At 37.9% G+C, this 24,328-nt stretch overlaps 1 protein-coding gene across 4 annotated transcripts in view; it reads right to left on the bottom strand.

Moving 5' to 3' along the window:
• Window positions 1–17,514, bottom strand: part of PLCB4 (phospholipase C beta 4) — a 165,850-nt gene extending 148,336 nt beyond the window's left edge. For all 4 annotated transcript variants that reach the window (XM_008058841.1, XM_008058842.1, XM_021712763.1 and 1 more), the window contains exon 1: window positions 17,422–17,514. In XM_008058841.1, the coding sequence (XP_008057032.1) occupies window positions 17,422–17,505 (84 nt within the window). In that variant the 5' untranslated portion in view covers window positions 17,506–17,514. The remainder of the gene's footprint in view (window positions 1–17,421) is intronic.
• Between the last annotated feature and the right edge of the window lie 6,814 nt (window positions 17,515–24,328).

Below are 24,328 nucleotides of genomic sequence, written 5' to 3'. Positions count from 1 at the left end.
AAAAAAAGCCCTGGTCCAGATGGGTTTCCAGCAGAATTCTACAAGACATTTAAGGAAGAGCTGATACCAATCCTACTAAAGGTATTCCAGGCGATTGAAAAAGATGGAACTCTCCCCAAATCATTTTATGAAGCCAATGTCACATTGATACCCAAGCCAGGTAAAGATCCAACAAAGAAAGAGAACTACAGGCCAATATCTTTGATGAACATAGATGCTAAAATTCTCAACAAGATCCTAGCAAACCGGATTCAACAATACATCTCAAAAGTCATCCATCATGACCAAGTAGGCTTCATTCCTGGGATGCAAGGCTGGTTCAACATTCATAAAACTATAAATGTAATTAAATACATCAACAGATGTCAAAACAAAAACCACATGATTATATCATTAGATGCAGAAAAAGCTTTGGATAAAATTCAGTACCCCTTCTTGATAAAAACCCTTGAACATCTAGGCATATGGGGAACATACCTCAAAATAGTAAAAGCCATCTACAGGAAACCCACAGCCAGCATACTCCTAAATGGACAAAAATTGGAACCATTTCCCCTGAAAACTGGAACAAGACAAGGATGCCCACTGTCACCCCTCCTGTTCAACATAATATTGGAAGTTCTGGCTCGAGCAATCAGAAAAGAGAAGGCAATCAGGGGTATCCAAATTGGAAAAGAGGACGTCAAGTTATCTCTCTTTGCAGATGATATGATTGTGTACCTTGAAAACCCAAGAGAATCTGTCAAAAACCTCCTTACACTGATAAAGGCCTTTGGCAAAGTCTCAGGATACGAAATAAATGTGCAAAAGACAACTGCATTTCTTTACACCAATAATAAACAAACAGAAACCCAAATAAAAAACACAATTCCATTCACAATAGCCACAAAAAAATGAAATACCTTGGCATCTTCCTAACCAGAGACGTGAAAGACCTTTACAATGAAAACTACAAAACAGTGCTCAAAGCAATCAAGGATGACACAAACAAGTGGAAAAATATCCCATGCTCATGGATTGGAAGAATCAACATTGTGAAGATGTCCATCTTACCTAAGGCAATCTACAAATTTAATGTAATACCCATCATATTACCAGCAACATTCTTCTCAGACCTAGAAAAAACAACACAGGAATTCATATGGAAACACAAACATCCAAGAATAGCCAGAACAATCTTCAGCAAAAAAAAAAAAAAAAAAAAAAAAAAAAGCAGGTGGTATCACATTACCAGACTTCAAACTTTACTATAAAGCTACAGTCATCAAAACAGCTTGGTATTGGTTAGGAATAGGCATATAGATCAATGGAATAGAATTGAGATTCCAGAAACAAAACTTCAATTTCTCAACCAAGTCATCTTCGACAAAGCCTCCACCACCTACCACTGGGGAGAGGAGAACCTATTCAGTAAATGGTGCTGGGAAAACTGGCTGACCACATGCAGAAGGTTGAAACAGGACCCCTATCTATCCCCATGCATAAAGGTTAACTCCAAATGCATCAGAGACCTAAATGTCAAACCTGAAACCATAAGAACCTTAGAAAATGAAGGACATACCCTCATGGAAATCAGAACTGGCCTCCAATTCCTGAACAAAACCGAAACCCACAGGTCATAAGAGAGAAGATAGACAAGTGGGACCTTATTAAACTGACAAGCTTCTGCAAAGCCAAAGAAACCATCAAGAGAGCAGGGAAGGCAGCCTACAGACTGGGAAAAAGTATTTGCCAACACCAGGTCAGACAAAGGCTTAACATCTTTGACCTACAAGGAACTCAAACGTGCTGAAAAGAAAAAAACAAACAACCCCATTATAAAATGGGCAAAAGATATGAACAGACACTTCACAAAGGAAGACATCTGAGCAGCCAACAGACACATGAAGAAATGTTCAACCTCACAATCATCAGGGAGATGCAAATCAAAACCACACTGAGATACCACCTAACTCCAGTCAGAATGGCAATTATCAACAACTCAAAAAATAACAGCTGCTGGAGAGGGTGTGGCAAAAAGGGAACACTTCTACACTGTTGGTGGGAGTGCAAACTAGTGCATCCTCTGTGGAAAACAGTATGGCGATTCCTAAAAGCTCTAAATATTGACCTTCCATACGACCCCACAATCCCCCTACTGAGAATATACCCTGAAGAACTCAAATCACTCTATAAAAAAGATATCTGCACACGTATGTTTATCGCAGCTTTGTTCACAATAGCAAGAAACTGGAAGCAACCATGCTGCCCATCAAAAGAGGACTGGATTTAAAAAATGTGGTACATATACATGATGGAATACTACACAGCCATAAGAAAGAACAAAATCATGAATTTCGCAGCAACCTGGATGGAACCAGAGTCTGTAATACTGAGTGACCTCTCACAGAAACAAAGATCTGAGTATCACATGTTCTCACTCATATAATGGACCTTGAACATTCAATGTAATACTATAAGAAAATGACTGACAGTCGTGGGAAACTATGGTGGGGGAGGGAGATGGGATCAACGGTAGCAAATAACTGTCTGGGGATGGGGAAACACCTCTTATCAACAGGGTACCTGAATGAAACGTACTTGTATACCTAACCCTTAAATGTACCCCACAACATCATAATAAAAAATATTGATTAAAAAAATAAATAAATAAAAAATAAATTACAAATTTTATTCAATTATACCTTCCTAATTCCATCTACTATGTGCCTTTGGTGGAATAGAAGTAAACACTGCTAGATTTTAGAACACAATAAACTATTTGCTAGTGATAAAAATAATGATAAAGTGGGAAGACACATTTTACAATTAAATTGTATGTTTTCTTGGGTTTTCTAAATTCTATTTTTTATTTCTCCAACATAAAAAAAGTTATCGTATACAACCTATGTTTGTATTGATTTGACTTCTCTGGGGTGTGTATTGGTTGCTCATTATTCATTAATTTTTATCTGAATAAAAATAAATCCATAGAAAAAAAAAAAGAGATGACTGATGTCAAATATTTTTCATCATGCCTGGCACACAAACAGTTCAAGAAAGTCTAATATGTTTACCTAGGAAAAGAAGTCTCTCTTATTCAACAGTTTTTCATCTTTTTATCTGCATTTCCTGTTTGAAGGAGACTGGCTCTAAAGAACTTTAGATATGGCAGTAGTGGGATTCCGCCAGGGAGGAGGGCACACCTCATCAACACGGGTACCTGCATAACGAACATTTGTATAGTTAACCCTGAATTGTACCCCACACCTTAAAAAAAATTAAAAATTAAAAAAAAGAACTTATCTATCGAGATTTAATGTTTTTTTTCCTTCTAGATAAGTCTAAAAACTCCTCATCTTGCCCCTAGGCCTACCTAGTGGTTCCCAAACTTGAGCTGTAACATCAGAATCACTGGGAGGGCTCTTGAAACACAGAGTGCTGGACACTAATCCCAGAGTTTCTGACTGCTTAGGTATAGGATGGGGCCTGATAATCTGCATTTCTAACAAGTTCGCAGGTGCTGCTGATGCTGGTCTAGAACCATACTTGGAGAAGCATTGTAGGCTAGCTGGTATGCAATCTTTCTGCTAAGTCTGTGACCAGCTTATGGGACCTAGAACAAGAAACTTAAGCAATTTAAGTTTCAGTTTTGTAAACTGCAAAATGAGGTCAAAAAGACCTACTTACCTACAAGATTGTTATAAGGCTTAAGTGATATGATGTTTGGATACCACTTGTCAAGTACAAGTTTGACATCTAGTAAGTGCTTATGGTGGTAGATATTTTTATTGTAAGCACACACACACACACACACACACACACACACACACACACACACACCTGTTATGGTTAATTTTGTGTGTTAACTTTACGGATAAAAGTGGCCCAGATAGCTAGTAAAACATTATTTCTGTGTATGTCTGTGAAGGTGTTTCTGAAGAGATTAGTATTTGAGTGAAGAGAATGAGTAACTAAGATCTGCTCTCACCAAAACAGGTGAGCATTATCCCATCTCTCGAGGACTTAAATAGGACAAAGGAAGGGTAAATTCACTGTCTCTTGATGTGGGGCATCCATCTTTTCCTGCCCTTAGATACTGGTGCTTCTGGTTTTCGGGTCTTTGGACTCTGACTGGAGCTTATACATCATTGGCTCCCCTTGTTCTCAGGCCTTCAAGTTTGAACCAGAACTACTTTATTGACTTTCACAGGCCTCTAACTTGTAGGCAGAAGTTCATGAGACTTCTCAGTCTCCATAATCACATGAGCCAATTCCTCATGATGAATCTCTTCTTGTATAGCTACCTGTCTTCCTGTATATCTATCTACCTATCTCTCCCCCGCCCACCCCTTTCTTTCAACATCCTATTAGTTCTGTTAATTTGGAAAACCCTGGCTAATAGAGCATCCTCTGTAAAACAATAAAAACAGTAACAACAATAAATATAATCTCATAATTTTTAAGAACAGGGAATTAAATTGCATAGGTTTAAAGAAATGATTGTATTACTCAAGAAGTGACTTCAAAGTTATTCATTTAAAAATGCGCAGCATATTTCATCTGACTATTCATTTGTTCATACTTGAATAAATTTTATTAATCCAACAGCTAGGCTACCCTGCATTAACAGAGTGTAATTCCAAAGAGAATGAAGCCAGGACTTCTCTAGGGCCCCTTCACCACCAGCCTAGATATCGACAAGCCTGAAGTGCTCAACCCTAATTAAAAGGATGCCCTGGCCAACATCCTCCAGTTCACCTGCAGCCCACAGACTTGGCTTGAGGTGACTGCTATTGAGCATTTTGTTCTTTACACTGCAGGTTGAAAGGAAGCAACAGAGAATGTAGCATTATAATTTTAGCCGTTGAGTTTTAACTCCATTCTTTAGCGTAGCACAATACTTGAGAGATCCAAATAGCTTCTCAGCTAGACTTTTATATCTTAATTTAATGGACTTATTGTTTCCACACTTTCTGCCTATTCTGTATTGTTTCCACAAGCTCCTGATAAAATTAGCAGCACCCAGATTTCCTTCTCTAGTGTTCTAATGGATGCATCTCACGTCTTCCCATGAGCAAACTGTCCTTCCTATACCCTTGAAACATGGATCTCAAGGATTAGCGTTTTCCATGAGACTGACTTGGACACTATTTCATGGATGAGATGCTTCTATTTCTCCAGGAAACAGAGTTATCTTCTACTTTTGTGAAGAAATAACGTAAAAAGCAAGCCCAAAGAAGCTTCGAAGAGAGGAAGGAAACTCAAAATGAGAAGAGCAAGTGGGGGGAAAAAAGAGCATCTTAAAAAAGATGATTTGTTATGCAGCAAAAGTTAACACAATAAAGCAAGGAAAAGAAGTGGGGGAATGACTAAATTAAAAATATAATAATGCAGTAATAAGAGAAAATGAGTAAAACTACTTAAAACTGAAATTATTTCATTATTATCATGAAAACTAATGTGTTACTCATTTCTATGTGTCCTTATTTATCATCTAAGCTAGACACCTGCTATCCATCTATATATTGTTTATGTTCTATGGCTGTTTTTGTGCTACAAGGACAGGGTAGTTGTGAAAGAGACTGCAGGACTTGTAAAACTGAAAATATTTAATACATGGGCCTTCACAGAAGAAGTATGCTGACCTTGTTCTCCATCTTTTCAGCATGAGATGATCTACTACATAGAGGCCCTACAGTGAGTGTGGTTGCTTATAAGGAGACCCACAATCCTTCAGCCTCCCAGTGTCCACAGCCCTTGCAATGTGACTTGTCATCTTCCCTCACTGAGCAGGGGAATGTGCCTCTCCACTCCTTGAGTCTGTGCCTGACTGTGTCTTGCTATGGTCTATGGGATGTGGCAGAAACTTGGCTGTACACAGAAATGTACATTCCCACCTGCCTGGAGGAGGATGAGAGCTCAAGTGAGGTGGAGATGAGAGTTCCCAGTGGACCCAGCAAACACCTTAAGTGTGCCCACCTGACTCTATCCTGGGGCGCTGACTCCCAGCATCATGGATGCCATAAATGGCTGCTATCTTAAATCACTAAGCTTTGGAGTGGTTTGTTAAACAGCAGAAGTGGATATAACTGTTGACCGATAGTTGAGTCCTCTTGAAGCCTTGTCTCTTTACATTTCTAACTCATGCCCTTTCCTCCCTGTCTTTCAGGCCTCATCACTCTGTTCCAGATCTGAATGACTTGCCTTAGTGGGGATGCCAAACCAGGTTCACTCACCAGGCTCACTCTTGTCCTCTGTGCCTCCCTGAAACTTTATCTTCCAGTCAGCTGAGACTGAGGTCTGATAATTCCTCCTTGGGAAAATTGTCTCTGATAGCGCCAGTACTTTTAGACTTCTCCAGTCTTCAAATTCTAGAATATCGGTCTGTACAACTTAACACTCTTTTGTGTACCTCTTATTTAGCATGTATATTTTCATTTTCCAATCAAGAAACGCCTTCCTTTGCACTGAGACAGGTGGCTTTTCCTTCTTCTAAGAGACAGATGGGGATGGAGGGCGGGTCAGTTAACTTTGCGATTTGAAATTGCTCTCTTAATCTTACCCACAGCTAAAGGAACAAATACATACCATAAATTTATGTGACAAAAACCTAAGATTACTCTGATCTTCTGTTAATTAGTTAACCCTTCACTCTGTGTTAAAAGTACAAATCTAAAGTAGGAGACATTAAAAGCCATTTACTACCAGAAACTTTAGAATTTCATTACTGGGAGTCTGATGATGAATGCTAAGCACTGTTATAATTTGCAACAGGGTTCACTGAGTGATTGGCTGAACATTTTATTTACTCTGGGTAAGCACCTGGAATGGATACAACGAAATAGATGTGATCTCAACTGTGGTGGAATATTCACTTTGAAGAAGCATCCATGCACACTGGGCACCTTGTACTCTCCCACTTTTTGGAGGAGGTATGTTGTTTCCATTTGAAATGAGACTGATGCTCACTCAGACAGGTGAAGGGAATTGCTCAAGGTCATACCTTATAAATATCAGGGACAAAGTTCAAACCAGAGTCTTTCGTCTTCAAAGTTCACTTACTTTGTGGAACTTTCCAAATCACACAGATCTTTCCTTAAATGTCTCATGCATAGATGACAAAGAGCTCTGAGCTTTGGGAGCAGGAGAGCTCAGATAACATTATCAGTACTGTTATTTCAAAGGCTGGTGTGGAGGAAGTAATGGGTCTGAGTGTTTTTACAAAAATCTGATTGACTCGAGTTCTTGCTGCTTTGGGTTGTTTCAGTGTTTAGGCTAGTACCCAGGTAATATCCTTTTGCCTGGCCTCAGCTTTCTTATCACATCAGGAAGAAGTCACATAGCTATGATAAGAAAGAAGCCAGGTGGGTGAAGATTCAGAATCCTTAGGTGAACAACTGATACTCTTCAGACCCGCCCACCTTCACATCCTCTATTTTCTAGCACAGAGATGTTAAGAAAACTGCCTACGGAGACACAACCAGTAAAAGAGAGGATTATCTTACTTAAAGCCCTGGTGTTCTGCAACCCTTTGGCCTCCCCTGAAAAATCCTCCGTACAGCTACTGTAGTAACTCCCAAAATGTAAATCCAATCATGTCAGTCCCTATTGAAAATGGCTTCCCGTAGCAATGAGAATGAAATCTAAGCTCCTCAGTCTGGTTCTATACCATTTATCCTCATACTTGAGTGTGCATTGGACTTCCTTGAAGGGTTTAATACACATGTGACTGGGCTCATTTCCATGCTTATGGTGTACTGTCTGTTTCCTGCCACTGGATTGTATACTCCCCAAGGACTGAGACTTTGTTTTGTTCACTACTTTATTTTGGCCCTGTAGAAAAGTGGCTGGGCAGCATGGATGAAGTTGTAATGGCTTTCAAACAATATCATGATTACAATGATGTAGTATTGTAATAATAATGACTCTTTTTTTTACACTTTATTTCATTATAGAAATGTGAGGTACAAGTCAGGATTAGGTACATAAGTAATCAACATGCAGGTGAAGTTTGGGCTTCCAACTGGTCATCACTTCCCCTGGTTTAGGTACTCTATTTGTTGGTGTGTGCTCCCTTACCCTCCCTCCCCTGGCAGTATCCCTGTGACTGCCAATCCCTCCCTTGTACTATTGTGATTAATGTTCAGGTCTCATTTATGAGTGAGAACATGTGGTCTTCAGTTCTTTGTTTCAATGATAGTGCTTCTATGTTATAAAACCTGTTCTAAATTTCATCTAAGAAAACTCCTTTGCATTTGTCCCTTCATTTCCATACTATAACTGATGTAACAATGTTGCCTCTGGTAAAACTTAAAGCACATTTCTGAATCATTAAAGGGCCAAATGTACTGAAGATTGTCTAACATTGGTAAGCTGCTATATAGGTTGTTGTAGTCTAATGATTTCAATATGATAATTCTCATACAACATACAGAATATAATATGTACGCATAAACACATACACAGTCTTACCCTGAGTTATAATTTAGAGTATTCCAATTGTTGGTGTTTCTTTTTTCCTCAAAACTTTCTGCATAGACAGGCTTTCCATTCAGGCTGATAAAACCTCAGTAGGCTGGGCTCAGTGGCTCAGCCTGTAATCCCAGCATTTTGGGAGGTCGAGGTGAGTGGATTGCCTGAGTCTGAGGGTTTCAGACCAGCCTGGGCAACTTGGCCAGAACTGGTCTCTACCATTAAAAAAAATTTTTTTACCAGGCTCAGTGGCTCAGCCTGTAGTCCCAGTGCTTTGGGAGGCTGAGGTGAGTGGATTGCCTGAGCCCGCGGGTTCAAGACCCACCCAGGCAACTTGGTGAGACCTCATCTCTACAATAAATCAAAAATTAGCCAGGCGTGGTAGCATGCACCTATAGTTCCAGCTACTTGGAAGGCTGAGGCAGAAGGATCGCCGGAGCCCAGCAGGTCGAGGCTGCGGTGGCCACGAGCAGCCACTGCATTCCAGTCTGAGTGACAGAGTGAGACTCTAACTCAAAAAAAAAAAATTTTAACTAGGCATGGTAGCACACACCTGTAGTTCCGGCTACTTGGAAGACTGAAACGGAAGGATTGCCAGAGCCCACAGCGTCGACGCTGTGGTGGCCGTGAATGTGCCACTGCACTCCAGCCTGGGCAACAGAGTTAGACTCCATCTCAAAAAAACAAAAACAAAAACAAAAACCCTCAATATGATTTTCCCCCTAAGTTTGCTCAATAACTCACTCTCAGGTCATCATCCAATAAACGTGGCGTCAACAATGTTCCAAAAGGTCATCCTTCAGGGCAGTGGTTCTCAAACTTGACTGCATATTCGGTTCACCAGAACAGAATTTTTAAAAATACTGATGCCTGAGTCCCAAACCAGATCACTTAGGTAACACCTCAGGAGGAAGCGGGCATATGAATTTATGAAAATCTTTCCAGATGAAGGGAGAGATCTCCAGGTGAGTCTAATGGGCAGACAGGGTCAAGGTGAAACTTTAGGAAACTGGTTGTGGTTCAAGCTTCAGCCTTTAGACACCTGAGTTCATCTCGTATTATTCCCATAGTTAGTGGAGAGGCAAGAGACCTACTCCAAAATCTTGTTATAAAAGTCTAACATCAATACTTGGCTTAAAACAACTATTCGTATAGAGTATTAACATTAAAAGCAAATTCCTTCATCCTGAGGAATGAGGCATCACCCACTTGATAGACTGGGAGGAAGAAGTCTGTGGCTGTGAGGGTCTCTGAGACCCCCCATCCTTTAATCCCACCAGATAGATGCTAACAGTCACCCTGGGAATGGGGGATGACCTATCTGTTCATCCTCCTGGATCATCTACTTTATTCTTCAATTTCCTTTCTGCCCAACTTATTATTAGTGACTACTTACATGCTGCGTGGGTACCACTGAAGACATAAGGATCAATACTGCTTTTGCTTTGGTTTTTTTCTCACTTCCAGGAGAGGAACAACATAAGTGCATTCACACGTGTACTCCTTCTTGGCATTCTCTTTGCCTTATGTGGGTTCCTGTGCTGGAAATCTCAACTGCATCCTATACTTTTTACTCTCCCTTACCTTCTACATCTACCAGGTTAGAAAATCCTCTGATTTATTCCCATACTGAAAATCTTCCTTATTTTTCCATGTGTCCAACCAACTGTCCATCGGGTCTTTCATTCCCAACACTACCCTCCCAGACTATTCACAGAACTAATCCAAATATCTAATGCTCCTTTTTCATCACCCGGAATTTGTTACTTCCCTACTGAAACCCATCAGAGACTCCCTATAGCCTTCAGGATCTAATACCAAAGTTTGGAAAGTAAAGCCATTTATGATGTGGGAAATTCTGTCTCTGTAGCTTCACCCCTGTACTCCACCACCCACCTTCTGTCCCAGCTGGACAAGCCACCACCCCAATATAATTGGCTGTCACATCTATGCCCTCGCATAAGCCCTGGCCTCGCCCCTTATACTACCCATGCTCTGATTGGTTAACTGATTCATCAATCAAGACTCAACCTGAAAGGGGCCTCCTCCCTGGGGCTTCCAAGGTCAGTCCCCTTACCCTGCTGTCCCTTCCTCTTGTTCTCTTTTTTAATGCCACGAGAAGCACTTCCAACACCTTCCTCATCGCAACAGGATTGCTGGGGCAAGGAGTGGGAGGGCGAGTTACAGGGCCACATGCCAAGGACCTGGAGTTTCAAACTGAGAAGCCTGTACTTTATTTGATGGATAATAAAGCGACATCAAAACTTACTTTGTTTTGTTTTATATGTCTAATTCTAGTAAGGGTAGAAGCTTTAAAAAATGGGACTCATGACAAGACAGCTAGTAACTGAACGCCAGGCACATGCAGGAATAGGCTCCTTGGGATAAAAATTCAGACATTTAATTCCATTTAACTCATTTTCCCTACTTTGCTCCCCCTACTCCAAATTTTAAATTATTTAATTTTGGGTTTTGTGATTGTCTACTTGTATACTTTAAATCATAGGCACAAGCTTACATTTTCAGTCCCATCAACTATTAACCTTCTCTCCTCACTGAGAATATTAAGCCTCTGGTCTTTTCCTCCATTTCTCCAGTTCTTCTACCTTCCAACATCTGTCATCTGTCTGCACCCTTACATTACATAGAAAAAGTGACTGCTTTTTCATTCTGTTTGGTCAATAATAAGTAAATGTTTTGTCTACCTTTAGGCTGGTTCTAAAGGTTGAAAAATCAATATTATCATCATTATGATGTTTTTTGCAAATATCTTTCAGTGTAAATACAAATGTATCTTGACTCTGTCATACCATTTAATTTAAATCATCCAAAACTTGGAAAAAAGACATAAAGAGGGCTATCTTTTCAGTGTTACATCAGAGCACTGTTTAAAAGACCCACCCAAGAATGATTTATTTCTATAGAAGAATATACCTTTGCTTTAACTTACTATCTACTATTGTTTAGGGCTGAGATTTTTTGAAGTTAAATAGATAAGTTACACATTTTATTTTGTTGTTCTATAAAGATGCATACAATTTGTGTCTAGTAGGGAAAAAAAACTCCTAACAGGTTGTAGTTTTATTGCCTTATAGTGTACTAACCAGTTTTGAATCGAATTAACAACATTTATTCCAGTTTTCCTTGCCTGACTATATAAAACTCTTCCCCAAGTGTTCTTCTTGAACTAGCTTTATTATTCACTGGTGTCCTCACTAAGGAGTTAATCTTTCAATGAAAATACTTTATATGAGGGTTGTTGTTTTAGTTTCTTTAAAATGGTATTTGAAAAATGCTTTGCTTCACTGATGAACAGCCTGTGGTATTTAGTTGGGTGGTGTCTATGCCATCCAATAAGGCAGCCACTAGCCACACGTAGCTATGTAACATTAAATGTAACTTAATTAAAAGTGAATAAGACTAAAAACTCAGTCCTTCTGTCCTTACTAGCCACATTTCAAGTCCTGAACAGTCACATATGGCTAGTGTCTGCTCTAATGGGTAGCATAGATGGAGACCACACCCTTCACTGTGGAAAGTTCTGCTGGTGAATGCTTATCTAAGACAGTCGACTACTTCTTATGTATACAACTCTTTCTAGATGTTTTTTGAAGTACATACATTGATCTTCATGATTATGCAAAAGGGAAACTCTCAATGGGGACTAGATGGAAGAGTTTGAGGTAAAAAGGGAGCCAAACAGCTTTGGATGAGAAGGGACTTGAATTTTCAGTTTTTCCTCTTTTGCTTTATAGAGAATTTTTTTAAAAACAGTTTAAGAAGGAGGCAACTTCATAAAGAAAAACAAAATTATGAACTTTGCAGCAACTTGGATGGAATTAGAGCCTATAATACTCAGTGATTTATCATGGAAACAAATAACTGAGTACTACATGTACTTGCTCATAAGCAGACCCTGAACATTATTATAATACTATAAGAAAAGGATTGGCAGTAGTGGGACACTGCCAGGGAAGGGGGGAGTATGTAACATCAATAAGGGTACCCACACTTTACCTGTATGATGACCACTTATGTACCAAATCCTGAATTATACCCCACATCTTTAAAATAATTTTAAAAAAGAAAAAAAAAAGTGGCAACTTGAAAAGAGTGAAATGGAAAAGGACTCTGGTGGGGGAGGGGGAGATTGGCAATTAAAAAAATAAAAGAAGTAGTAACATACTTCCTGGTGTTGAAGAGTGAGACAAAAGAACACAAAAAGAGATAACTTTTGACCAGTTTGGCTAATGAAATCTATTTAGCAAGATCTCTAATTTTTAATCTTAGGGCGTGTCTTGCTGTGGGCTGCAATTCTGATCAGCTGTCAACAAATCTTCAGTAAAAGTCTACCTCTAGCTGAGCTTGGTGGCTCAGCCTGTAATCCCGCGCCTTTGGGAGGCTGAGGTGAGTGGACTGCCTGAGCCCACGGGCATGTGACCCGCCTGGGCAGCGAGACCTCATCTCTACAATAAATCAAAAAATCAGCCGGGCGTGGTAGGGCGCGCCTGTAGTTCCAGCTACTTGGAAGGCTGAGGCGGAAGGATCGCCGGAGCCCAGCAGGTCGAGGCTGCGGTGGCCGGGAGCGGCCACTGCACTCCAGTCTGGGCGACAGAGTGAGACTCCAACTCAAAAAAAAAAAAAAAAAAGTCTACCTCTAATCTGAGACATAATAGGTTTAGGGAGGAAAACAAATTGGAGTAGGCAACAGTCCTGAAAACTGAGAGGTAACAAGGCATTTCAGGACTCAAGCTATCACCAAGAGAGTCTAACCTTCTAGGAGTTCTAGGAAAGCCCGGGGCGGGCCTAACCTGCCATGAGATGAGGTCTTCAGATCTTTAATATGGGTCTTAAAGGAAAGTTAACGGATTGGGTGAGTTTGAGACAGCTGTCACACGTGTTTTTCAGAGCACTGCTATTTTTCTCCTCCACAAGAGACAAAAATTTACTTCAAAGATTTAATATTAAGCATCACTTAGGAAACAAAATATAAGTCAAACAAAAATATAAGTCAAACAAAAACAAGTTAGAAAAATACTGATTCAGAAGTGGCATGGTAATGCAGTCAGATGCCACATTATGTAGGTTTCAAAAATTTGGCTGCCTAAAAAAGAATTCCTTAGTAATGCAGAATATAAATAAATAAATACATAAATAAATATTATATTGACAAAATATATACTATTTTGTCAATAATAAAATGTTGAAAATAGAGGCTACTAATAATATATCGAAAGTAGAGGCTACTAAACATTTTTTTCCTGACCTAGTAAATGATTATTTCCTGCTTAAGATGCTTCCTTGCTGTCATTAAGCAAATACACGGAACATAATTTAATGTTTGCCTGATATTTCAGGACATCATGATGTTAATAAGTTGTCATATGGTGCTGAGAGCATTTATGCCCCTTCACAAAAGGTCCCTTTGCCGCGACGCTTTTGTGATGCGTAGGTTTTTTTCTCTAATTCCTGTTCCTCCCTCTGGCTGGCTGTTGTCATCTCTCTAGGCTGTTCACACACAAACTGTAGAAACAAACCTTTTTTTGCTTACATTTTGTGGCCTTGACTATTTTCATGGTTCTGACTCCAAAGAACAAAATCTTATAGGATTGAGAAATAATGGCCTAAAAATCTGGCTGTCATCCAGCTTGAAATACTATTTGGCTTTCTGGTTTAATATGTTATTATGAGGAGACATGTTTACTTTATAAAGTTGAAATGTTTTTGCTCAAAATCCTAGTAAAATAGCACTCAAAAAAAGTTGAAAGCTTAATTCGGTGGTATTTACTCTTGCTCAAGGGGGTTACTTCCTTCTAAGTTTACCTCATTTTCAGAAAAACCCAGAAGAAAAGCAAAGGCCTTTAGAAGCACAGGTTACCAGTATTTCCTAATATGAGCTGTGATAATTAATACCAAAGAATATTACCATGTGGGAAAAAAATACACATGATGACAAACTTCTGTTCATCAACTCACATTTCACTTTATTTATTAAGTGCTTTTGTCTACAGTATGTTTTTGCTTACATGTCAGTAGAAAACATATTCAGCTAGTTATTAAATTTAATCTCTTCAAAATGACCTTCTCTGAATTATTAGCGGCCATGTGGTATTTTTAAATTATTCTATAGATTTCCAGAACCCAGAAAATTGGCTTAGAAAACTGCAAACATAAGGAAGACAGAAGAATCTGGACATGCCTTGTCAAGTTCTCCCCAGTTTATTGCTATTAGACAAACCCCCTTTTATCCAGTCATATTTCTGCATGACTGCCCACTCTCTATCAAACCTAAACATAAAAATAGGCAGTTTCCCTGTTTCTTTGAGTGTTCATTTCTGAAGGTTCCTGTACACTGTAAAACTTATATTAAATACATGTATATGCTTTTTTTCTTGTTAGTCTGTCTTTTGTTATGGGGGTCTCAACCATTACCTAGCAATGGGCAAATAAAAGATAATATTTTTTCTCCCCTAAACTGTCATCCTGGTGACACTGATACCCAACCCAGACCTGGCTTACCTGTGAGAAAAACTTGGATACACATCTAAGTTAGTCCTTGGCCTTCTCTGTCAAGTTGCAGAAAGTAGATAAAAGTAGTCAGGTGCAATAATTTACTTTGTATTAGGTGTGAGCTGTATAATATTGTTGACAGTAATAATTTTTTATTTTAAAAATGAAAATTTTATATGGCTTATCCTAATATTTTGAATCAGTTGAAGCTTAGATCTCTACAAGGGTCTCAAGGATTATGAAGTCCTTTCACCATGTTCATTATCAAAGAATAAACTAATAAATTAAAAAACAGACTGGGGCAACCCCCTCAGGTCTCCTTCCACTGTGGTAACTTTTCTATCCTCTCAACAAATCCTGCTTTCAAAAATAAAAATGAAAAGACTGATTTGGAGCCAATTGTACATAAAATCTTTTTTGATGCTAGACATCTACAATGAATTTGGCAGTTGCAAGCATTCTGCTAGTCCCTGGAGAAAGATAAGTAAAACATGGCCCTTTACTTCTTAAGAAAGTCAGAAAATAGTTGGAGAGACAGAAATACTAATACAAAGGCAGGGTAATATGTTCAATTGTAGATTCATGGTGGCATGAAAAAGTTGTCACCTTTTATTGAAATGGTCAAGGAAGAAATTACAGAGGTGTAAATTTCCCATCTGGGTTCTGAAGGTTGAGTAGAAGTTTACCAATCAAGAAAGTTAGAACAAATGCATTTCAGGAAGATGAAGAAGCATGTACAAAGCATGTAACAGAATAGTTTACGGGGGAATTGGTTTGCTACAGATAAAGCATAGGATAATTGTAGGAAACTGATGAAAAATAAAACTATTAATTAGGCAGCAGTCAAATTAGGGAAAGTCTTCTATTACATTTTGAGGTGTTTCCTTTATCCTGTAGTGGGAAGTCGTGGAAGCATTTTAAATATATAAGAAATAAGCCAGGCTCGGTGGCTCAGCCTGTAATCCTGCACCTTTGGGAGGCCGAGGTGAGTGGATTGCCTGAGCAGGTGGGTTCATGACCCGCCTGGGTAGCGAGACCTCATCTCTACAATAAATAAAAAAATCAGCTGGGCGTGGTAGCGCATGCCTGTAATTCTGGCTACTTGGAAGGCTGAGGTGGAAGGATTGTCAGAGCCCAGCAGGCGAGGCTGCGGTGGCTGGAAGTGGCCACTGCACTCTAGTCTGGACGACAGAGTGAGACTCCAACTCAAAAAAAATAAAAAAGAAAGAAAAAAAAGAAATAAGATTCATTTTATATTTTTAGAAGATTAATCTATAATCTCAACTAATGCAAGAGAAAAGAAAAAAAGAAAAGGAAATAGAAAAGCAAAATACTAGAAGAAAACTGCCAAAGAATTAACAGTGGTTGCCTCTAGGTAGTGAAATATTATTTTGTTTTGTCTTATACCATAATGCAGTTAGCTGTTATTTCCTGGAAGTGATAAAAGCTTCAGAAATATGAATAGCTATCACTTCAATATTTTAACTCAAACAAGGATTAGTGGCTACAATTGGGTTCATCCTTTGCCCTTCTCAATGTTGTTTACTTAAAAAGTGACTATTCTATAAATCCAGAGAATACTATGATATACTCCTTAGAAAAACCAAGTCAACAAGTACTAAGCTATACCAGCCAACAGAAGACCTCATGAAAAGGTAGTTTCTGCACATGACAATCCCAGCATATGGGAGGAGCAGCCAACTAGCTACCACACATATTTCACTGATTTTGAAAGAAACTAACTCTGACTCCAAATGAAGTTTTAATAAGTTTTACATTTTACTTTGCCTTGGAGGCAACATCAATTTCATCATACACCTTTCCCTCCAAGTCACCTTAAATTCAAGTACAATCTAAAAAAAACAATGCATGTACAATGCAAATGAGCTTCAACTCACCTACCCAGCCCTTATGAATAGATCTGTGGCCCAAAGCCCCTGCTCTATAGAAAATCTGAAGCCATCACCACCTTGCAGGGGCACAGACAATAAATGATAGAAGCAGAGGCATGCAAAGATTTGGTCATACAGGTCTGTATAAATGAAATTAGCAAAGCAAATGACTAGTACAAAGTCCAATCACTATTGCATTTATAAAACAGAAAGTTACATGTAGGAAATCTGCCAAAAGAACTTCATTAAGCAAAAACTGTTACTCCATGAAATCCATCTGTAAACTGAGAATATTAATAGCAACAACCTTATAAGACTATTGTGAAAAGTTACACAAATCATACACATAAAGTGCTTAGAAGATCATTTGGCACAGAGTGAGCACTCAATAATTTATAGTATTATTAACATTGTTACGTCTCATAACTTTCCTTTTTCCAATGATTCCAACATATAAATCCCAAAGACATTCTTAGTAGGTCAAAGATTATTTACTTAATACTGCAATTAAAATTAAATAATTATCAGAATGTTTTGAGAGAAAATATTAATATCATTTCTTTACCTCTTCATATCTGTCAAAAACTGCTCCTTCTTGCAAAAAGGAAGGAACTTCCTTCTGCCAATTAAATTCATAAGGTTTGGCCATGATTATATTCAAAACCTAAAAATGAAGAAGAATATCTCATTAGTATAAAATTTTAAAAAAACAAGTTAGAGTCAAAGGTTAAGCATTTTGTATTTATGTGTTTGTAAAAACTTTTCTTTAAATATGTGGAATAAGTCCTTTTTTTTTTCTTCCCTTTGTCCCACAACTTTCCTTCTCCTTGCTATTAAATTTGGAGAGATATCATCATCAAGAAATTCCAGAGGTGATTATTTGGGAAGCTTCCCTTCTGTCTCCAAATCCTATAAAATAATAAGATGTATATATACCTAAAAATCTTTAAAATCTTAAAATCTTAAGGCATCAGATAAAATGAGAAAACCATAGATCAAAATCTATGCCTAGGAAAGGCCTGGTGTAAATAGCAGAGATTCTAAGAGCACCACAAACCTGAAGGCGAACACACAGATGGGAGAAGTCCACAGAGTAGTAAGTTGCAGGACCAAGTAGGAATAGCAAGATTTTTTTTATAGGTCTTAATTGTCCCTTTATTCTTCTCTCAGGTTCTCCTTCCCCTATCCCTTGGGCCACATAGGGAGAAATAGAATGTCTGCTTTTCAGCATAGGCAGTGAGAATAACATTTAATGAAAGGCTGAGCATTGTTCATGATGACTCCCTGCACCTAGGAAAAACTGGGTATTCCCTTTACTCATACTTCTTAGCATCATGCACCATGGCGTGCATGCAATATCTGCAAGCTGAACATCTTAAATGAAAAGTGAGCATATAACTAAGAATCACTAAATATTGAAGCAACCCCAAGAACATGAAAGACAGGTACCAAACATAACAAGTAGAACTTACACCCGAGGAAACAGAGTTAACAGGACAAACAAGACCTGACTTTGGTAAAAATATAGCTGATATCCTCAGAGGGAAGAAAGAATGTATTTTGTCCCTGAAACATAATTAACTACAGAGTCTAGAGATTTAAAACAAGATTGTAAAACTAAAATTATTTATAGGTGAGTTGAATTGTAAAGAGAACTCAGATGAAGTGCTGAGCCAAGGAATTCTCACAAAATGCAACATAAAAGAAATAGAAAGCATACATGAAAAATGTAGAGAGATGAAAAATGGAAAGTTTCAACAACCACTTAATGGAACAACTACTTCTGTTAGAAGGAAAGAAAGAAGAGACAATGGAGGGATGGAAATAACCAAAGCAATAGTAGAAGAACATTTCTGAAATCGGAATATTTAAGTCCTCAAAGTAAAACCCTTCACTGATTGCAAGTGGTATAAATGGGGGGGAAATATACACACCCATATATGCCTCATGTGACATTGAGAACACAAAATATAAAGAGAAATTACAAAATCTCTTAGAGATGCAGGGAGAGAAAAGATAATCTAAAGGTAAATGACAATTAGACTAATATCAGGCACATCATCCACCCTCCTGAACACAAGAAGGCAGAAGTAGGGAGGGCCTCCCTTAATGTTCTGGGAAAAATAATTTTGGACTTAAAACTCTGTGTCCAATTAAATACTGTTTCAATGTTTAAGGGAAATATAGTATTTAAAGACTTGTAAGGAATTAGGCTTAATGACCTACTCTAAAAATTTAATGTATTCTATACCGTCATGAAGAAAACATAGAGAAATAAGAGAACAATGAAAAAATAAGGTTGAAAAGAGAAAAAAAGAAATAGTAAAGCTTACTCTTAAGTCTTACTGTACTATACAAAAAAAGAAAAAAACTAGAAAAAAGTATAAAGAAATTAGCCTAGAATCCAAATCCCAGATTATATCAATACAGGCATTGTGGCAAATAAGGTGGTTGGAGAGGAATTATAGAACAAAGGGACGTAAAATGACTTTGGAAATGGAATATACATACTCAAAACTCTAGACTTGGTCGAAATAAAATTGTAATTATGGGTGCTAAACATTTCAGAGTTTTTCTATAGAAAACTACAAATGGGCCATTGCCAGGCCATTGTGGCCAGTGTCTTGCTGAGCTATGGTATGGCCATGTGCTCTTTGAGCTATGGTCATGTCATGTTTTCTTAAGCTTTGGCCCCGTCCCCTACCTTGGAGAGGTAAATCACCTCTTTCTCTCTCTCTAATTTACTTTCTAGATAAACTATATTTTCTAATCTAAAAAAAAAAAGAAAGAAAGAAAATTACAAAAGGAAAATATAACTTCCACATGATTAGCAGGAGGGAAACAGAAAAGAAACAAAAACAAAAAAACTTAAGCCTCCTTTTTACCTGAGCCCGCAGGTTCGAGACCCACCTAGGCAACTTGGCGAGACCTCATCTCTACAATAAATCAAAATTTAGCCGGGTGTGGTAGCACACACCTATAGTTCCAGCTACTTGGAAGGCTGAGGCGGAAGGATCGCCGGAGCCCAGCAGGTTGAGGCTGCGGTGGCCAGGAGCGGCCACTGCACTCCAGTCTGGGCGACAGAGTGAGACTCCATCTCAAAAATGAATAAATAATAAAAAGAAAATAAAGAAAGGGAAGAGAGAAAAAACAGGAATACATGATAAGTGGAAAACACAAATTTTGCTAGCTAAGCATAGTAAATATTAATTGGTTTATATATACGAGGTTTTCAAAGTAGGTAAAATGGTTGTTTACAGAAATATTTATAAAATAATAACTATATAAGAAGTTTGAAAATGAAGGGATAAAACAAAGATACAATAGGTACATGCTAAGAAGAAAAGGCAGCCAGTATAACAGTAATAATGAGACAAAATAGACTTCAAGGGAAAAAGCAAAGAGACAGTGATAAATCATATTAACTGTCATTAACATTTAAGTATGTGACTGTGACCGCACAACATCAAAACATAGATAGAAAAATATAAATTAGCAATCTCACAAATATATAAGGAGACAATTCTCAGAAATTAACAGAACAAGAAGGCAAAAAAGTAAGCATACTGAAGATTTGAATATCACACTTAAACAATTTAAATGACTTGAGGTAACATATTTTAAATAACATTACTTAACAAACTTAATCCTTTCTCTAAATATGGAGGGCCCTCCCCAGCCCCCACCCCCAAAAATGGAATTATCTTTTAGAGGGCAGGCCCCTTGCAGTACACTAGGAATTTGTTCCTCTGAGTTAAAAACAGTCAACCAAGGTTTTTACCTGGAAGTTTTTGCCATGATTTGCAGAAGAAACATCCCAAGTTGTGGCAAACAGGTGACTGGTTCTTCCACCATGACAATGCACCTGCTCACACTGCTGCACTGAGTGCTCCGAAGTTTTGTTTTGTTTTGTTTTGTTTACCAAAAATGGCATGACCCCATGCTCCGCCCTCCCTAGTCACCCAAACTCACAAGAGTAATTTCTTTTTTTCACTTGAACAAAAAACGCCCTCAAAGGAAAATGTTTTGCTGATGTGGAAGAGGTGAAACAAAAAACTGCAGAAGCACTAAAAGGTATCAAAATTGACAAGGTCAAAAACTGTTTTGAGCAGGGCAAAAAGAGTCTCGATAGGTATATTGTATCAAATGGAGACGTAAAATGACTTTGGAAGTGGAATACACATACTCAAAACTCTAGACTTGGTAGAAATAAAATTGTAATTATGGGTGCTAAACATTTCAGAGTTTTTCTATAGAAAACTACAAATGGGCCATTGAAGGTGACAAGTTTAAATATGTAAGAATAAACACACAAGTTTTTATATGTAAATTCCATTTGGGGGGGATCCCCCCTCCCGTATATACCTCTTTCCGCATTTCCTTCCTTTGTACCTTAGCTACCCACATGTATGTGACAATTTCAGAATCTGATCATGATTAGGCCCTAGAGGAATTCTCATTGTTTTTCAAAAGGCAGAAGATATGGTGGCTATGCCCACTGACCACAACTAGGAAAATTATAAATTAATGACAGAAAGTATATGATATCTAAATACAGGAGAATTAAATGTAAACCACACAGTGTAAATAATTGAGGTAAGTAGAAATTACAAACTTTGTGGAAACAAAAGATAAGCATTATATATCATAATCTAGACATATAATATGTAGCCACAAAATGGTAAAACAATGACCAGTAAAAGCAAAAGTTGTTTATTTTTAGAATATCCATTTATTAGCTATATATTTGGCAAAAATTGAGGGCAAGAGTAAAAGGTACAGAGAGAGGAAGATTTAGGTGGGGAGAGGAAGATGGACGAGGAGGTGGTGGCAGCAGCACAAATTCACAACAGTAACAATAAAAAGTGGAAAGTGATTAAATGTTGAGAATGTGAACAGTAGAAGAGAATCTTATGAATAACTTTAACCAAGACATTTAGAAACTTAAATTAAGTGTATATTTTTTAAAGTTAAAGTAGATTTAGGTTAAATTAATACCACTATTATAGAAAATAGTATGCAGGCTTCTCAAAAAATAAAATAGAAATACTATGTGATTCAGCAATTCACTTCTGGGTATTACCCGAGAGATCTGAAATCATGATAGCAAACAGACGTCTACATTCCCATGTTTATTGCAGCACTATTGACAACAGGTAAGTTATGGAAGTATAAAAGAAGTAACATTTAAACTTTGTGCTCCTATTCCATCCACGTTGTTACAAAATGACAGAATTTCCTTCTTTTTAAGCCTGTGTAATAGTCCATTGTGTATATATTCCACATTTTCTCTATCCATTCATTTGTTGAAGGACACCATGACCTACAGACTAGAAAATGTTGACCCAGCAGTTTGATCCAGGTAATTGACATTAACATGAGGAACAGACAAAGGGACATGCTATAGTCCCAGTGACTGCAGAGAAAGTGTTACTTCTTTTTAAAAGCATTGAGTGAGAAACTGGCCATCCTATAACTACATCCTTATTGCAAATATCTCAAATCCCTATCCATAACCAACAGATTAAAAAATGCTTTCATTGTGCCATGCCAAAGGTTCTCAAATCCTCTAGCTTGCCTCTCTCTCCCTCTCTCCCTCTCTCCCTCTCTCCCTCTCTCCCTCGCTATTTCGTTTTGTTGGTCTACTCTGCTCTGAGTCTTCAAACCTGTTAACTTGTCTTCCGTGAATACCCACAATATAGTCTTCAAGGCTTAGCAGACCACCTATCCCAAATGTGCTAGATCAATTATAGAGTCAACACTGCCTCCCACAACATCTTAGGTCATCCTTGGTCAAGACTTTGGCAAAGAATGTTTTGTTTCTAGACACACGTTTCATGTTCTGGTATAGAGTGGACAGAGGCAGTACGTGAAACCAGGAACATTTAGGGTACCTAAGTATGGTAGGATGAATAATGGTCCCCAAAAGATAACTATAACTTTGGAACCACTGAACATAATTTTACAGGGCAAAAAAGATTTAGCAGATGGGATTCAATGAAAGATCTTGAGATGGGGGAGATTATCCTGGGTTATCCAAGTGGGCCCTAAATGCAATCAGAAGTGTTTTTATAAAAGGAGGCAAAGGGATTTGGCACAGACAGAAGAGGAGGCAACAGGAGGCAACGTGACCACTGAGGTGCAGATCAGAGTTGGCAGTCAGCAGAAGGTGAAAGAGGAGGCCAGGAATGGGTTCTTCCCAAGAGCCTGGAAAAAATGTGGCCCTGAAGCAACTTGATTTCAGACTTCTGGTCTCTAGCACTGTGAGAAAATAAATTTTTGTTATATTCAGCCACTGGTTAGTGGTAATTTTTTAAAAGTAGCCCAGGAAAGTCATACACAGAACTTACTGGAATTTCTGAGACACTTTGTTTCAAAGAAGAGCAGCTATTTGATTTTTTTGGAAGAAAGAGCTTTTGCCATGTACTCTGAAACAAGAACACCTTCCCTAAAAGACCTAGAAACTTGCTACATCAATCTGTAATGTTGTAAAGGCAGCTCTGATTTGAAGGAAATGATCATTCAACACATTTTTCAACTGAATTATCCAAGGATGATAATAAAAAAAAAAGTAGAGAATAAACTTCATATAGAAATGAATTCAGATAATTTTCATCCTTCTATTCTAAAGCCCCTTTGAGGAGTAAATATGTTACTTCTGCAATTTACCCTTCTCCAGGTTCCAAATATCTTTTAACCATTTTGCATCTTAGCAATAAATACAAATTTCAAATCCTGCAGCTTACTCCAAGCCAACCAAGATATTCTTCACTTTTTATGCCTATTAGTGAACAAATGAATATGTCTGAGAAAGCATTTGCTTCCACTTGATAACATAGTGCTTTGCAGTGAACAAAAATTCTCTATGACTCAGTTATAAATTTTATAAAGTGTAACTTTTATCTTTTAACTTCAACCTTACAACAAAAAGTTCCATAACAAATTAATTCCCTTTCCCATCCATCCATACAAATCCCATTCAATCAAATAACCCATGACCTTAAATGACCCCATGATGAAACAACCAAGGTTGTTTTCCAGAACATAGAGCATGAAGAGACAAAATTTCCACTGACCAAAAGTAAATTAGTTGAATCTATCAAACATATTTCAATGCCTTGCTCTTTAATCTTTAAATAAGATATCCTTGTATTTCTAAAACTAGATCAACAGCTATCATCAGATCATCCAGAGCTTTCAAATAAATGACTTTACTTCAAGTAAGAATCTAATTTGACAGTGATATACGGTATCATAAATGATAATTTTCCCCATTTGCTAAAAATACCTCAAATTTCATCAAGCCATTAAATAACCTTTTCAAAAAGTACATAAAGAGTGCAGGACCAAGAGCATGATAATAGGCAACACTGTTGAGGGGTGGGGTAAGGGCATTCTTGTATACTTTGATGAAAAATAATTTTGTAATACATCTCTATTGCCTTGAAATGTCTATATTCTTTGATCTAGTA

This window comes from Carlito syrichta, unplaced genomic scaffold (assembly GCF_000164805.1).
Source record: "Carlito syrichta isolate Samal-C Ts95f unplaced genomic scaffold, Tarsius_syrichta-2.0.1 Scaffold303642, whole genome shotgun sequence".
Taxonomy (NCBI): domain Eukaryota; kingdom Metazoa; phylum Chordata; class Mammalia; order Primates; family Tarsiidae; genus Carlito; species Carlito syrichta.
The sequence above is the reverse complement of the archived record's forward strand: the minus strand, read 5'-3'. Positions and strand labels throughout refer to the sequence as shown.